At 39.3% G+C, this 17,207-nt stretch overlaps 1 protein-coding gene across 1 annotated transcript in view; it reads right to left on the bottom strand.

The window, feature by feature from the left end:
* Nucleotides 1-12,070, bottom strand: part of SEC23A (SEC23 homolog A, COPII coat complex component) — a 70,880-nt gene extending 58,810 nt beyond the window's left edge. Inside the window, exons 1-6 of the mRNA XM_047795527.1 lie at nt 11,891-12,070; nt 5,736-5,976; nt 4,050-4,107; nt 3,753-3,839; nt 1,631-1,867; nt 69-148 (exon numbers count right to left, since the gene is read on the bottom strand). Coding sequence (XP_047651483.1) covers nt 69-148; nt 1,631-1,867; nt 3,753-3,839; nt 4,050-4,107; nt 5,736-5,956 — 683 coding nt within the window. The 5' untranslated portion in view covers nt 5,957-5,976; nt 11,891-12,070. The remainder of the gene's footprint in view (nt 1-68; nt 149-1,630; nt 1,868-3,752; nt 3,840-4,049; nt 4,108-5,735; nt 5,977-11,890) is intronic.
* Between the last annotated feature and the right edge of the window lie 5,137 nt (nt 12,071-17,207).

Here is a 17,207-nt window from a genome sequence, read left to right as displayed (position 1 = left end):
AAGGCATAGGCGTAGGATGCTTAAACCAGCCGCATGAATTGAAAAATTCTCTTTGCCATATTTATTACCTATTGGAAGGAGGTGGCTGTTGTACCTGAGGACCACGTGTTGCTTGAGTAACTGGCACTTTAGAGAGTCCCAGCATTTCCTGTAAAGAGATTATTCCTGTAATACCCATTTAATTACTCCTACAAAGATGTATCAACTATTTACCATATAGCAAGGTACTTCCCTAGGCATTAGGAACACAAAAATAAACAACACAAAGTCTCTTTCCTCAAAAAGCAAAACTTCCAGTTGGGGACTCTGTCAGAAAAACAGTAACACAATAAAATAATCATCATAAGAGAACATAGTCCAAGGTGCTATGTGAGCAAAGAGGGATACTAGCTCAGAAATACTTTATTTTAATGAATAGTCAAAATAAATTACTGTGTACCTCTAATGTCTTTATATCTTAATCTGTACTCATTCATCCCTTTCAGCAACAACATGTCAAGTACCAGCTATGGGCCAGGCATCTAGTGGTGAAAAAAATATTAGCCTGACCATGTGGAAATTTAAATCTTGTGGAAACAGAAGAGAGTTAAATCATTGGCTAAACAGGAGTTCCCATCGTGGCTCAGCAGTTAACAAACCCGACTAGCATCCATGAGGATGAGGGTTCGATCCCTGGCCTTCCTTAGCAGGTGAGGGATCCAGTGTTACAGGGAGCTGTGGTGTAGGTGGCAGATGCAGCTCAGATCCTGTGTTTCTGTGGCTGTGATGAAAGCCAGCAGCTATAGTTCTGATTCGACCCTTAGCCTGGGAACTTCCATATGCCACGGGTTCGGCCCTAAAAAGCAAAATGTGTATACACACACACACACTCATGGTTCACCTATAAACTCTCAAGCCTTAAAATATCTCCCCTTGCCAAACATAATTAAAATGATTAGTTCCTAAGTGAGAAAAGAAACAAGAGCTAAAATTCTGTGGTTGCCTTCTCTCAGTCTTCAACACGACCCTTCCATCCACCCTTCAAATCTCTACTAAAATACCCTCAGTTTCACTCTAAATTTTAAAGATACCTTTAAAAGTGAAGGGTTTTCAATGTGCACAATAACAATTTAAGGCAAATGAAAGAAAGCTGATGCCATCACTAAATTTAAAGGCTTTGTTAGAAGTCACATGTAACATTCAGGAAACCTCCCTAAAGAGAGAGGACACCTTTTCTGCTCTTCTCTCCTTTCTGCTGGCTGAATGAGAATAAGATGTCTGGAACTTGACAGCCATAGTGTACCATGAGGAGATGTGCTAGGAATGGTGGAGCAGCAAGACAGAAAGAGCGTGGGCCCTGATACCTGGAGCCATCACCCCAGCCCTGGGCTACTTCTGTTGGCCCTCTTTGCCTTAAGAGAGAAATCATTTCTATCTCATTGAAACTACTATTATTTTCATTTTCCTATCACAGGTAAACAAACCTAATCCTAACTGATAATCTATTTTTAAAAGGCTTTGTTATGATATAATTACACTAGTCATTTACAAGACAAATATTTTCTAGAAAAAAAACTTATATCTAGAAGTCATTTATAGACATACATAGAGTGATGCACACAGATGGGCTAAAATGACCACTCTCATTTACCTGCAGTTGTTTGGCAGACAGATCTTTTGTTCCTCTGAAGACATAGCTTTTTGAAATGCCCTCACATCCAAGCTCATGAACCTGCACCATTCTACCAAAAGTAATTAGGCCGACCAAAGCAGTAGGTGGTAAAAGACTTAGTGACATCTGCATAGATTCTTTCAGGGCTTGCAAATCTTCATCTTCCATGCAAGTATCAACCACATAGAGGAATATCAAAGGCATCTGAGGTCCACGCTTTTAAAAATGGTATAATAAGAAAAAAAAATGTTGCTTTAAAAGTATTAACAATTCAGCACAATACACAAGGATAACCAATAGAGGACTGATTAAATAATTTACAGTACATTTATAGAATGGAATCCTAATAAAGCCATTTCAAAAATCAAACATGTTATATATGCACATGCAGAGATATCCAAGACATCACCAAGTAAAAAATTAAGTTTAAAAACATTATTTAGGGGAGGTCTTGCTGTGGCACAGCTGGATTGGTGGTATCCTGGGAGCCGTTGGGACATAGGTTGGATCCCCCGCCCAGCAGGGCAGGTTAGGGAGCCGGCATTGCCGCAGCTGTGGCTCTGATCTGATCCCTGGCCCAGAAGCTCCATATGCCGCAGGGCAGCCAAAAATTACAAAAAAAAAAAAAAAAAACACAAACCATTATTTAGGGGGTTCCTGTTGTGACTCAGCAGGTTACAAACCCAACTAGTATCCACAAGGATATGGGTTTGACCTCTGGCCTTGATCAGTGGGTTAAGAGTCCAGCATTGCCATGAGTTGTGGTATAGGAGACATTCTCAGCTCAGATCCAGAGTTGGCGTAGGCTGACAGCTGCAGCTGCAATTAAAGCCCTAGCCTGGGAACTTCCGTATGCCACAATGTGCCACTAAAAAGCAAAAAAAAAAAAAAAATTAATAAAAACATTTATAGTTACATAGACATGTTTTGTTTTTGTTTTTGCTTTTGCTTTTCAGGGTCAAAGCTGTGGCATACAGAAGTTCTCAGGCTAGGGGTCAAATCGTAGCTGTGCCAACCTACACCACAGCAACGCCCAATCCGAGCTGCATCAGCAACACAGGATCCTTAACACACTGGGTGAGGCCAGGGACTGAACCCATATCCTCATGGATACTAGTTAGGTTCATTTCCACTGAAACACAATGGGAACTCCAAGGAGATTTTCACTTTCAGTTTTAGTTAACTGCATGAAGTTTCATTTCTTTTTTTTTTTTTTTAATTTTTTTTGTCTTTTTGCTATTTCTTGGGCTGCTCCCTCGGCATATGGAGGTTCCCAGGCTAGGGGTCGAATCGGAGCTGTAGCCGCCGGCCTACACCAGAGCCACAGCAACGCAGGATCTGAGCCGCGTCTGCAACCTACAACACAGCTCAAGGCAACGCCGGATCGTTAATCCACTGAGCAAGGGCAGGGACCGAACCCGCAACCTCATGGTTCCTAATCGAATTCGTTAACCACTGCGCCACGATGGGAACTCCAAGTTTCATTTCTTATAACAAGCATTCACTTCTTTAAAAATAAGAAAATACTAATTATAAAGCTTAAAACAAAATAAGGTGATTTTTACAAAATAATTATCTAACCCAGAATTAGACTGTAAGGGAACTGGAAACACCTAGCCAGGGTGTACAATTTACTGATTAGCTCAAGTGAACCATATTCTGTTCTTTCTACAATATTCATAAAGATACAACCTTAATACTTAAATATGTAAAAAGCTATATAAAGCTGTTCAGAAAAGGGAGAAAAATGATTTCCCTAACAAGGACCAATACAAGAGTAATTTCATTGACTTGGGGACATATCATCAGGTTCCACCATCATATTGACCAAGTATTTGTGAACTGACTTTCCAACTACAAAGCAAGATTGATACTTTGCTGATCTATTCCGTATAGCAAATCACACCACCCTTTAAGTAACAAGAGAAATTATCTTGCTCAAATTGACCTTGACAGTTCTAACTTTTGAAATGCTCCATCAGTTCAATGTGAGAATCAAGAATGACACCTTTTAAGTCAACTTGATTTGACAATTATTTTGGTATAAAGTTGATTACTAGACACTTAAAATTTTCTTCAAGATTTTCTCTTATGTTCTTACCAGAACTACATATTCAATGCTAGAAAACTGAGGTAAAAGTTCAGCAGGTTGATTCAGTTCAGATATACCAGCATAAGTAGGTGGAAACTACAGGCAGAAAAAAAAAAAAAAAATTTTTCACAAATTATTTGCAAGTAATGAAATTTTAAACTGAAAATAATTATTTCCTGATCATTTAATTTTTAAAAAATATTTTCATCATATAAAAGTTAATTAATCTTTACTTTTAAATATGCCTTTTTCTGCATAGTTTGACCAGTATTATAGCATCAACATCAGCAATGGGGGTTTTCTTACCTGATTCCTTTGATAACAAAAGTTGCAAGCCCAGAGTTTTGCTCGATAATCCACTTGACTGTTTTAAGAAAAGACACACAACAGCTCATGGTTCAGTTCAAATGTACAATAATCCTAATTTCAATAAAACTAATTTCTTTCTATAACATGAATGCATTCAAATGATAGTCAAAGTGATCTTTAAAAGTCATGTATTTTTAGGTGTTGCCAATATTTAATTCATACTTTTACACATACAAGTTCACCAAAATGAATATAACTTAAAATATATAGAAAATATCAACAAAATTAAGATAATCCTATTGTCTTTCTTCTCCAAATGATTCTATTACTTCTACACTCAGATCTAGAAAGCATTTATTCCATAAAAATATATTTACTGAATGTCATTATTCTAGGTGATGATAAATAGTAAACAAGAGATAAAGGTCTCTGCTATTACAGAGCTTATATTCTAGAAAAGACAGACAATAAACATGTAAATGCATAAGCAAAGAAGATGCTTTTCAATAGTGATAACAAAGATTAAAAATAACAAAGCATAACATAAGAATGTATTTGGAAAGGCTACTTTTAAGGAAGGCCCTTGGGATCTGGCGTTGCCGTGAGCTGTGGTGTAGGTTGCAGACGCGGCTCAGATCCCGCGTTGCTGTGGCTCTGGCGTAGGCTGGTGGCTATAGTTCTGAGCAGACTCCTAGCCTGGGAATCTTCATATGCTGCGGGAGCGGCCCTAGAAAAGGCAAAAAGACAAATAAAAAATAAAAATTAAAAAAAAGGAAGGCCCTTGCTAACAAACAACCTAAATGTAACATAAATGAAAAGAAACCAGTCACAGGAAAATCTGGGGGCATGGCAATCCAGGTGGAATATACAGCTACTGCACAAAGTTCATGCTAGAAATAAGTTAGGCATATCCAAGAATCAGAGAGAGGGTAAGTGTAACGTAGATGAGAATAAAGCAAATGAATGATACAAGATGCAGGCAGAAATATACAGAGGCTAGATCATACAGGGCTATATAGGCCTTGTTAAAGGGTTTTGATTTTTTAGTCCAACTGTAATAAGAAGCTACTGAAGGATTTTAATAATCTAAAATCCATTTGTAAAACTCTAGCTTTTAGGTAGAGAATAGACTGCTGAAAGGCAAGAATAGAAACAGGAAGACCAGTTAGGAGGATAATGAAACCATCCAAGAAAAAGATGGTTTATCTTGAAGTATCATGTACTAGCAGAGATTGAGAGTAAGAGACAGAATCAGTAATGTTCTGGCAATACAGAACTGACCAGATTTGCTAGTGAAGTGGGTGGGGAGAGAGGGAGTAGAAAAAGGAATAAAAGATAATTCTTGAGAGTCTGATTTGTGTAACAAGAACATTTTTCCAACACCAATTAAGACTCTTCAAATGACATAGCACAAGTTGATACACAGCCAGCACCACTATCTAAAGCATACTAATAGGCTCTAACAGTTTACACAGTGACAATTTTGCATTTCGTTTCTTATCCACTCATTACAATTTAGAATGATACTAAAACTTCATAGCTCTCTGGATTTGACTATCTTAATTTGAAAAAAAAAAAAAACTACAAACAAAAACAAAGATTTTTTAATATAAATGACCAAGAAAGAAACTCCATTTTTAAAGTCATACAGACACATTCATTTTTTCCATATACTTTAATTACCATAAAGGATTCAAAACTGCACGGCAAGTGGTCCTACTACACAGAACAGGTTCATATTGAATAGGTGGCAAATCTGGTCTCTCCTTTAGTGGTGTGAATAGGGCTGCTACTGGAACAACCATTCTTGTAGCTTCTAGTCGACTTGATGGCCAAACATTCCAACTAAATCGGACTCCATCTCGTTCTTCATTTTGCTGGATGAATTCCAAATAGGTTGTCATTGTAGAGCTGATTCTTATTTCTGTAATAAAATTAAAAGATATTTTAAAATCCTCTCCAAAAAATTCAAAATAAGTGTATTTTTCCTACTTCCTGCGATATTAATCTAGCGGAAATCATGACCAAATGAATATTTATCTCAGAAAAAAAATCAGCAAACAACGACCTCATTTATAACAAAATAATGAATGGCTGTACAGACTCCAAGGCCAATTAGGTCCCATATGAGGTACTTCATCGTTTTTTACTCATTCTTGAAAAAACTATGGCAAAAAAAAATAATAACATAGATATTCTATTTAAGTCAAAGATGGGGGGAAATCTAGATCCTAAGTTTTTCATATCAGCCTCGTTAGTTACATTATTCTAATACACAGATTACCAAAAAATTAAATTCTAAAACTTACATGCTTTTCTATCCAGAAAATAAGAAGTTTCCACTAAACTTTCTAAGAGAGAATGCTTCAGGGTACATAACAAAAAGATTTTTCTAAAACCGGTTACTCTATTTTAGATAGCTAATTTTATATTGTGCAAATACAGGGTATTTGAGGAACAATAAATAAGTGTGTAAGTGGTGTCCCATATGATTTATATATCACTTACCCTCTTTTGCAGTAACTTAATTCAGAATGCTACTAACATTCCAACTTACGAGAGTATTTTAAATTCTAATGTGAGATATACAATTTTAATATAATCATTTAAATTTACTACCAGAGGAGGAAGATGCCAGTCTGGTTAGGGTCCAGTATCAAGAGACATCTCCATCTTGTTACCCTCTCACTGCCTGACTAGGATGCCCGCTCTCCTACCTTGGCAACAGTTCTATCTCAAACTCTCAAACTGCAACATTGGTTAATGATGGAAGGAAATTGTAAAATTTAAAGGTCTGAGAGGACAAAGTTTCAAGTACTTGTGGCTGGGCAAAAGATTTGTGGGAGGAATGAAGGACATGGAGAACTGAACAATTATGAAAGTAGAATGCCAAGAGAGCCAACATGGATTCTAAGAACAAAGAGAGGATGAGAAACTGATTCCAAAATATAAGCAACAGAGTTCCCGTTGTGACTCAGCAGTAACGAACCCAACTAATAGCCATAAGAATGCAGGTTCGATTCCTGGCCTCACTCAGGAGGTTAAGGATCTGCTGTAAGCTGTGGTATATAGGTCACAGATGTAGTTTGGATCCTGCATTGCTGTGGTCATGGCACAGGCCAGCAGCTATAGCTCCAATTTGACCCCTAGCCTGGAAACTTCCATATGCCACACATGAGGCCCTAATATGCCAAAAAAAAAAAAAAAGTGAGGGAAGAAAACATATTATTAGATATAACAATTTTAATTTGAGAAAAATGTTCAAATATATTTTGATAATACAAGTTATAGAAAGTGAAGCTTAACAAACCTAAGTATCTTAAGAACTTTCCCTTCTTTAAAAGATATGAATATTACGTCAATTATATCTCAATTTTTAAAATAAGAAAATTAAAATTAAACACTATGGAGTTCCCATCGTGGCGCAGTGGTTAACGAATCTGACTAGGAACCATGAGGTTGCGGGTTCGATCCCTGCCCTTGCTCAGTGGGTTAAGGATCCAGCGTTGCCGTGAGCTGTGGTGTAGGTTGCAGCCGCGGCTCGGATCCCGCGTTGCTGTGGCTCTGGTGTAGGCTGGTGGCTACAGCGCCGATTGGACCCCTAGCCTGGGAATCTCCATATGCCGTGGGAGTGGCCCAAGAAATAGCAAAAAAAAAAAAAATTAAACACTATTTCCTATCAGAATTTCAGAGACAGCTAGAGTTTTATTGAAATAATAGAAAGTGATCATGGATTTTTTTTCAAAGATTGATAAGGGATAGAGGAATCTTAGGGTTTGTTCAGAAAAGATTGTATTAAAGGTAAATACAGGAGACAGCTTTGAGAAAGATAGTATGAGCTTTCAAGAAAAAAATGTCTGTTGAAAGACAATGATTAAAAGAAAGATCTGGGGAGTATCTGTCATGGTGCAGCGGAAACAAATCTGACTGGGAACCATGAGGTTGCATGTTCGATCCCTGGCCTCGCTCAATGGGTTCAGGATCTGGCGTTGCCATGAGCTGTGGTGTAGGTCGAAGACCCGGCTCAGATCTGACATTGCTGTAGCTCTGGCGTAGACCAGCAGCTACAGCTCCAATTAGACCCCTAGCCTGGTAACCTCCATATGCTGCAGGTTCGGCCCTAAAACGACAAAAGACAAAAGACAAAAAAAAAAGATCTGGGATAATCGGAGGGGAGTTAGAAGACGCCAATCTTGGTTTTAACATAGGCAACATCAAGAGGAAAACCAACCTTCTCTGGGAGACAAATGGTTTTTAGCAATAGCTTCATGCTACAGATGTGAGTATAAATTCTAGGACTATGGAATCCCACCCATTATTCCTACAGAATGTAAAGCAAATAAAGTTTTCTGCCTATTACTTAATTGCGAAAAGGATTAAAATACTATTAAAATATTCTCAACAAATCAGGTTTGTTCATCAGAACCACAAAACACAAAACATGTCTAGAGAGACTAGTTCCTCAATTCTCTAAGAATTGTATATAAGTAATACTTAAATAGCACTAGTAATATATTAGTAGTATCTATTACTAGTATTAATATTAATGCTATAGTAACACTATAGTATATAACTAGTACTTGGGTATTTGGCATATATTTTCTCAAAAATGGCTGAAGTGAGCCTTGTTACCTGGAAAATCATTCACACTATTTGTTGTCAATTCTTCCTCAAATTTAAATTGAAAAATTAAAATTTTTGAAAACATATCTAATACCATGAACTTCAGAGCTTCCTAATATGTAAAGATTTTTCTGATGAGATCAGCAGTGATAATATTTGTTTATATATTGTATAATAAATATTGCATAATGAAAGATGTCAACATTTGGAATATACAGTGAAGTAAGGTCCCCAAATGATCAATTCATGATGTTACAAAAGTCACCCATGGGTAAATGATCATTCAAAATGTAGGACAGACCAATGGATTTTAATGAAATAGAGTACAAAAAGTTCAATTCTAGGGTTTCACATTCCACACTGCAATTAACCCTTGATTCCTTTTTCTTTTTTTAATTTTATTTTTTGGCCACACCCACGGAATACAGAAGTTCCTGGCCAGGGACTGAATCCTAGCCATAACTACATCCTACACCAGATTCTTTAATCCACTGCATAGGGCCAGGGATCAAACCTGCACCTCTGCAGCGACCAGTGCCTCTGTACTCAGACTCTTCATCACTGTGCCAAGCTGGGAACTCCAATCCTTGATTTCTTAATTAAAACTGCTGAGGAGTTCCCCTCGTGGCTCAGTGGTTAACGAATCCGACTAGGAACGATGAGGTTGCGAGTTCGGATCCCTGGCCTTGCTCAGTGGGTTAAAGATCAGGCATTGCCATGAGCTTGTGGTGTAGGTTGCAGATGCAGCTCGGATCCTGCATTGCTGTGGCTCTGGCGTAGGCTGGCGGCTATAGCTCTGATTCGACCCCTAGCCTGGGAACCTCCATATGCCGTGGGAGCAGCCCAAGAAATAATATAAAAAATTAAAAAAATAAAAAAAAAACTGCTGAGTTTTGGTATAGTATCAAAGAACATGCACAATTATCTGAAAAAGCTATTAACCTCTCTCTCCTTTTTCCAACTACATATCTATGGGAGGCCAGATTTCCTTCACATAATCCAACCAACATATTACAATAGATTGCAGAGAGTAAATATGAAAATCCACCTGTCTTCTATTAAGTCAGTTTTTTTTTTTTTTCCCACTGGATTCTCAATAACGTTTAAGAGTATAAAGGGGTTCTCAGAATCACCTCCTTCGAACTCCAGGGCTTAATTCAAAATCAGGAAGCCTAGTAGAAAAAAGGCTCTATGAAACTATTACACACAGAAGAAAACATTTACATACAGGCAATGGCCAGATTTAAGTTTTTACAACAGGTAACAAATCTAGATTCTAATTCTACAGCCTTACTATTTTACCTCTCCTCTTCCTCACTCTTTTTCCTCTCAATATTTCTGCACTAAGATTATACTTGCTCATTAAATTACACCTATTCTATTTCTTACATTCTTGCTTTCCAGCAGGAATTTCAAAAACATCCCACCTGTTTCTTCCTTTTTTTTTTTTTTTCTTTTTAGGGCCATACCTGTGGCCTATGGAAGTTACCAGGCTAGGGGTCAAATCAGGGTTGCAGCTCCAGGCCTAAGCCACTAGCCAGGTCAACAAAGGATCCAGGCCTCAGCTGTGACTTATGCTGTACCTTGCAGCAACACTGGATCCTTAACCCATTGAGTGAGGTCAGGAATGGAACCTGCATCCTCGTGGACACTATGTGGGGTTCTTAACCCCTGAGCCACAAAGAGAACTCCCATCTGTTTCTTCTTAACTGGTCCAATTACATGGCCATGCAAAACACCTCCCCAACTTACCTTACCTTTCCAAGGGAGGATGGTATTATTTGATAAGCATATAATATTCCCTAATATTACATTTGTATAAAGCATAAAACCAAATAAATATGATTAAAACGCTATATTAGGAAGCAGCCTTAACTTACTAGTCATTACACTTTTTTTTTAAAGTGGTACAAAACACAAAAGGCCATTCTAAAGAAATGCCTCATTTTTCAGTACAATTTATAATCACTGAGAGTTACTTTAGTTAAATAAAAAAGCATTAGTCACTTTAACCTAGCATATCAAATATGTGCCCATATATTTTAAAAGGCTTTACCTATTCAATAATAAGTAAGAGTTTTTCAATACTTAAATGTTAGCCCTTTTGCAAATACCTAAGTAAAAAAACATCAGGTAAATTACAAGTAAAATTTGATTTCATTCCAATCAGATGTATTTGTTAATAATTAAATGTGCCTCTCCAACTCTCCTGTCCTAAAAATCCTCAATAAAGTGTCCTCAACTAATTCCCACGACTAGCTTTATTATATTAGACAAATAACCTCTATATTCCTCAGTTTCTCATCAATAAGGTGAAGGGTTTACGTTAGAAAACTACAAGGCCCTTTCTAAATCTAAAATTCTGAGCCAATTAAAAATGACTGAACTTCCAAAAACAACCGTCAATCAGTCCACTGGAGAAGGAAGACTTAACATGAATTTATGTTTAAATCTGAAACTTTTTAAACCAAGTTAAATTTGGCTAGTTATCCACAGCTTTGATGAGTGGAACTTGACGTCCACGTGAAAACGTGAATTCAACATACTCCAGTGATTACATGCAGACTTACTACGGCTTTTCCTTTATCACCAAAACGGAAAAACACGTAGGGTCAGACTAAAATAATGACTGATCCGATCTGAAAACTAAACTCTATTTCTAATCAAGGCACAAGGTGTTAGCTCTACCTGGCACTTTTCTCCTTATCCCCTTTAATTCCCAAGGCCAAACTACGGGTGACGAAGTCACCTCGGTTCAAAGTCTAGGGCTCTTTAGATCAGGAAAGGAATGAACCAAGAAGCCAAAGTACCCTGAAGCGGTGACGGGTGGGGTAGGGAAGGCAGATTGGCCCGAGCGGAGGGTGGGGTGCGGGGGAGATGCCCGAACTGCTGCTTTTCACCCGGGACTCCCATCTTTCACACCTGATCCAGGGGAGCTGGGTGATGGGGTAGCCCAGGCCCAGGTAGAACTAAGCAGAGAGTGGTGGGTGAGAGGGTGACAAGTTCGGGGCTCAAGGCAGCCCCCGCCGGGCCCAGTCGCCGCCCCAGCACACTTGCCTGCCCGAGGTACCAAGAGGGTAGAACCGACACCACGCTTGAGACCTCCGCCCGCTGCTGACCCGCCGCCGCTCAAGCCGCCCCTCCCCCGCTTCCCACCGAACACCCGCGGCCCCCCAAGGGAGCCTAGAGGAGGCGGCCCTGAAGTCGAGCCTTACCACAAGGGCACCTGGTACAAGATCCGCGCCTGTCGCAGCCTCCGCCTTACAAAATCCGTCCTCTCCGCCGAGCCGAAGCAGCCGTGGCACCTCAATCAAGGCCGGCGCCGCCCCGCCCCCGGCCTCCGCGCAGAAGCCTGCTGGACCAACATGGCTGGTGCCGCCTCTGCCACGTCAAAGGGAGGGGGAGGGGCGGGGCGAGAAGGGGAGAGGGGGAGGGGACGACCCTGGAGGCGGGGCGAACAGGCCAGAGAACATCAGGGAAGGGTGCGGGACTCGGCCGGGCGGAGCGGCGAGTGGGGAGGGGATGGGAGGAGAAAGGGGAGGGGAAGAGGCGGGGACGGAGCCGAAGGGGCGTGGCAACCGTGACAAACCTGAAGGGACGCTGGACCCGCGCGGAACTGGAGCGCTAGGGTGGGGCTGCGCGGTGGCGCTCCTGTCCGCTCTGCCGGGAGCCACTGCGGATCCCACTCCCTGCAGGCCGCAAGGAGGTAGGAAGGAGCTCCTGTCGCTAGATCCTCAGTTCGCCGAGAGAAGTGGAGGAGTCCTGTGGGACACTCTCTCCTCTAGGTCCCTGGTTGGTTCCAAGAACCACAAGTTCGTTTTTTCACTTAGTGCAGCAAATGTCTACTGAACATCTGTCTACATTGGGCCAGACACAGTAGTGATGTTGGTGATATGACACAGGCAAAACAGGCCAAAATCCCTGGTTTGCAAGAATTTGCATACTATTTATATACTACTTAGGTATGCCTAGTCATTTTACCACTTTCCTCCACTGCCTGTGTCACCTCTGCCCCTTACACACAGCCACACACACACTACAATGTTTCGCTGATTAATCTTGATGTGTTTTCTGCTTCTCACTCCACAAAAAGAATTGGGAAAAATGGGACAGGCAGAACAGGCTGGAAAGACATTCGAGCTTGGAGGTCTCAGGCAACCCCATCCTTCAGTGACTGGGTTCCTCACAAAATTGACTCTAGATATGACAACATCTAAAATCCTGCAAAGCTTAGCCCTGTAAGCATTTTATGGAATAGAGAAAAAGAAGAATTTTTTTGTTCTTCAAAGCTTATATTCATAAGAAATAAGATACATGTCAAACATATATTTTTCTTTCTCTAAGCTTGTTTTGTAACGTAGAAGAGAATGAGTTTACTTGTCAAATTTTAGTACAATCCTGAAGAGGAAATGGGAATCAAAAACCAAAATTCTGGTAGGCCTGCAAATAAAGTGAGCTCTGGGTGCTTACCTTAATAAGGATTCTTAATTGAAAGTGCAGCAAGAAAATAGCTGTGGACGATGATATAAAGGTTGCATAAAGATGTTCACAAAAAGAAATATGGTCTAAGAATGAGTAGGGTAAATAGACATAGATGAGAGGATCCACAGGAGTCCTAGAATTCAATGAGGAATAAACCAAAGTATAGTACCTTTGGTAATTTCATTCATTTCATGATTCCCAGAAAAGTATCTTTGCCATTTAGGTCACTGAAGTCTAAGAAGTCATAATCCCTATGTTTTCATCTGAAAGAAAGGTTTTTGTTTGCTATTACAATGAAATAAATGTTAGGATGGTAACAAAATCATTTATATCTGTCTTTATGTACTTTAAAGTGAGTGAGTTTCTCAGTGGTAACAAACACAACTAGTATCCAAGAGGATGCGGTTTGATCCCTGGCCTTTCTCAGTGGGTTAAGGATATACCATTGCCATGAGTTGTTGTGTGGGTCGCAGATGTGGCTAGGATCTGGTGTTGCTGTTGTGGTGGCATAGGCTGGCAGCTTCAGCTCCGAGCCCTAGCCTAAGAATTCCATATGCTGCAGGTGCAGCAGTAAAAAGAAGGGGGAAAAAAAAAAGATGTGGTAATATAAGCAATGGAGTATTACCCAGTCATAAAAAAGAATGAAATAATGTCATTTGTAGCAACATGAATGGACCTAAAGATCCTCATACTGAAATGGAGTTTTAACTAAAGAACAACCCCCCTTGGCTAAGAAGGCAGCTGCAAGTCTTTCCAGCTGTGCTCATCACTATGCCACCCTTCTTGTAATAATGTAACAACTGTGTGCCCTATGTCCAAGCCAGCAGCCCTGCTAATCATGTACCCAGCATTGCTTATCAGTTCCGCTTCTGTAACCTTGCTTGCTCAGTTTCTTAGGGAGGAACACTATCTGCTTGGGGATGGGGAGAGGTCCGGGATGCTTACATGGGAAAATCAAGACCTTGTAGTGCATGAAGGTTACTGAGAACAAAGACCTGGTGCTCAGACTCTGGAGGTGACTCCTCTGAGCCCGCACTGGTGCTGAATAAACCTTGCTTTTCCATATCTCCGAGTGCTGTTTGTTTCCTTCCGTTGCCACGGTTTTTGCGGTTTCCGCAACAATACTAAATAAATCATTTCTTTTCATTATCTTCGAGAAATACAAATACCATATGTTATCACTTATATGTGGAATCTAAAATATTACAAAAGTGAACTTATTTACAAAACAGAAAGACTCAGACATAAAATTATGGTTAGGAGTTTGGGGTTAGAAGATACAAACTACTACATATAAAACAGATAAACAACATCGTGGTCAAGGGAACTATATTCAATATCCTGTAATAAACCATAATGGAAAAATATGAAAAATTAAAAAATAATAAATAAAGTGAATGAGTTTAAGGGTTTAAACCTTGGACATATCAGACCAACTTTAGTTTTCTGAGGTTGTCTCTTTTGGGAGTTCTATTTGTAAGAATTTATTTTTTGTGAGTTTTACTCTTTCCTAAGGGCTTCCAAAGAGAAAAATTATTTTTAAAAAAATAGGATAAAACTTATTCTATTTGTACTTGTCATATGGGGGTCCACTGGACTCTTGTAAATCTAGGATACATCATGGAATCTTACTGATCTTATTTTTCCTTTATCTTTTTTTTTTTTTTTTTGCAATTTTTAGGGCCACATCTGTGGCATATGGAAGTTCCCAGGCTAGGGGTCAAATCAGAGCTGCAACTGCCAGCCTACACCACAGCCACAGCAACATGGGATCCGAGCCCAGTCTGCAACCTACACCACAACTCACAGCAACACCGGATCCTTAACCCGCTGAGTGAGGCCAGGGATTGAACCCAAATCCTCATGGATAGTAGTCGGCTTTGTAACCCGCTAAGCCACAACAGGAACTTGCTGTTTTTACTGTATCTTGAAACATTCTGCTATTTCATCATTATTTCATCATTACTCACCAATTGTTCCAAACTATGCTTCAAAATATACTAAAATAATAAGAAAATAGAAAATGATAATAGTATCCAAGATGATAGAATCTTCAAAACCAGGAAAATATGGAATAAAAATTGGGGTTTTCTATGTTTAGATACTTATTTAAATTTCCATTAAAGTTGTTTTTCATTACCCCTTTACTCTTTTTTATAACAGCTCTATTGAATATTCCTTTACTCTGCGTATGAATTATTCATGAAATGACTTAAAGACATAAAAATTAAAACAGATCCATTGGACCCAGATGGTAAGTGATGAAGACTATTTTTTCTGATATACTGAAAGTTAAGAGGTTTTCATCTGAGGAAGAATAGAGAGAAAATGGAAAATTTCTTAAGCTCCTGAGAAAAGAGTTCAGACTACGAATTGGAGAAAGGGAAAATCTCCAAAAACAGTCTTTACTGGCTTTCTAACATAATCTATACACATCCCTAGACCAAGTCGTTTGAGATCAATCTGTGAACCTGAGGATATTTGTTAAACATTTACTAACGTGGAACTGATTATAATTACTTTAAGTTACACCTCCTTGTGCAGGTCCTGGCACAAAATGAATATTCCCTAAATAATCATGAATTGTGTGTCAAGACCTAAACAATTACAAAACATTATTATTAACATCATTTTTATATATTTAGATCAACTGTAAAAATATAAAATCTGACATAAGTCTCCCCACCAACAAAAGTCTTTTTAAAAGCAAATATTCCGGAGTTCCCATCGTGGCGCAGTGGTTAACGAATCCAACTAGGCCATGAGGTTGCGGGTTCGGTCCCTGCCCTAGCTCAGTGGGTTAAGGATCCGGCGTTGCTGTGAGCTGTGGTGTAGGTTGCAGACGCGGCTCGGATCCCACGTTGCTGTGGCTCTCGTGTAGGCCGGTGGCTACAGCTCCGATTCAATCCCTAGGCTGGGAACCTCCATATGCCGCGGGAGCGGCCCAAGAAATAGCAACAACAACAACAACAACAACAAAAAGACAAAAAAAAATAAAAATAAAAGCAAATATTCCTAAGATCATTACTTCTTCAAAGTGGCACTTGTTGAAAATGCCAGAGAATATTAAAAATAGGTGAGGGGGTAAGGTCCTGTTGTCAAATAATGTCAGAAAACACCAGTAAAATTATGTAAAATAGGTCTCTTGGGGAGTTCCCTTCGTGACTCAGCAGTTAACGAACCTAACTCGGATCCATGAGGATGCAGGTTTGATCCCTGACCTCACTCAATGGGTTAAGGATCCGGCGTTGCCTTGAGCTGTGATGTAGGCCGGCAGCTGTAGCTCTGATTCCACCCCCAGCCTGGGAACTTCCACATGCTGAGGGTGCAGCCATAAAAGGAAAAAGTAAAATAAAACAGGTCTCTTGACTTGGCAAGAGTTTTAATATGCTAATAGTCACTGTGAATCTTTAAGAGTGGTATTTGCATACATTTCCCAGAGATACTGACCTTGGAACTTTTTCCATGGACAATTGGGGGCAAGTATTCTAAACAATCTATACTTTGTCTTCAGTCATTAATTACCTCAATCACTAGCTAATGTGTAACAGCTAGTATTTTCCTTCCTACTTTTGAACTCACAGATACTTCCAAACTGGAGATTCCAGTAATACATGGTCAGATAAGTATGAAAACACACATTTCTTGGAATTTTTTATGGTCACCACCAGGTGGAGCTTTCACCTCTATTTTTTGGTTTAATCCGTTTTTTACTATAAATGATGCACTTGCCATTTTTTTAAACTTGAATTCTCTTCCATTTGTTCAGATGATGACATTATAAGGCACTGGCCAACTATTTTTGGACTTCTCACTAGAAAAAGTAATACTCAGCATCAACAGTGTGTCAAGTCCATATATGTATATTTGGATATATATAGATATATATCTTTCTGATGTCCTAGTCTGCAAGCACAATGACTACAATTATATCAGGTATAATAATAGTAAATAAGGCAAATTAATAAATTACTCATGAAAGTTATAGAATTCTAAACTCAAATAGACCTTAGTGATCATTTGGTCCAATCCCTATACGTAACAAATAAA

This window comes from Phacochoerus africanus, chromosome 9, assembly GCF_016906955.1.
Source record: "Phacochoerus africanus isolate WHEZ1 chromosome 9, ROS_Pafr_v1, whole genome shotgun sequence".
NCBI classification, from domain to species: domain Eukaryota; kingdom Metazoa; phylum Chordata; class Mammalia; order Artiodactyla; family Suidae; genus Phacochoerus; species Phacochoerus africanus.
This window is presented reverse-complemented; position numbering and strand designations above follow the sequence as displayed.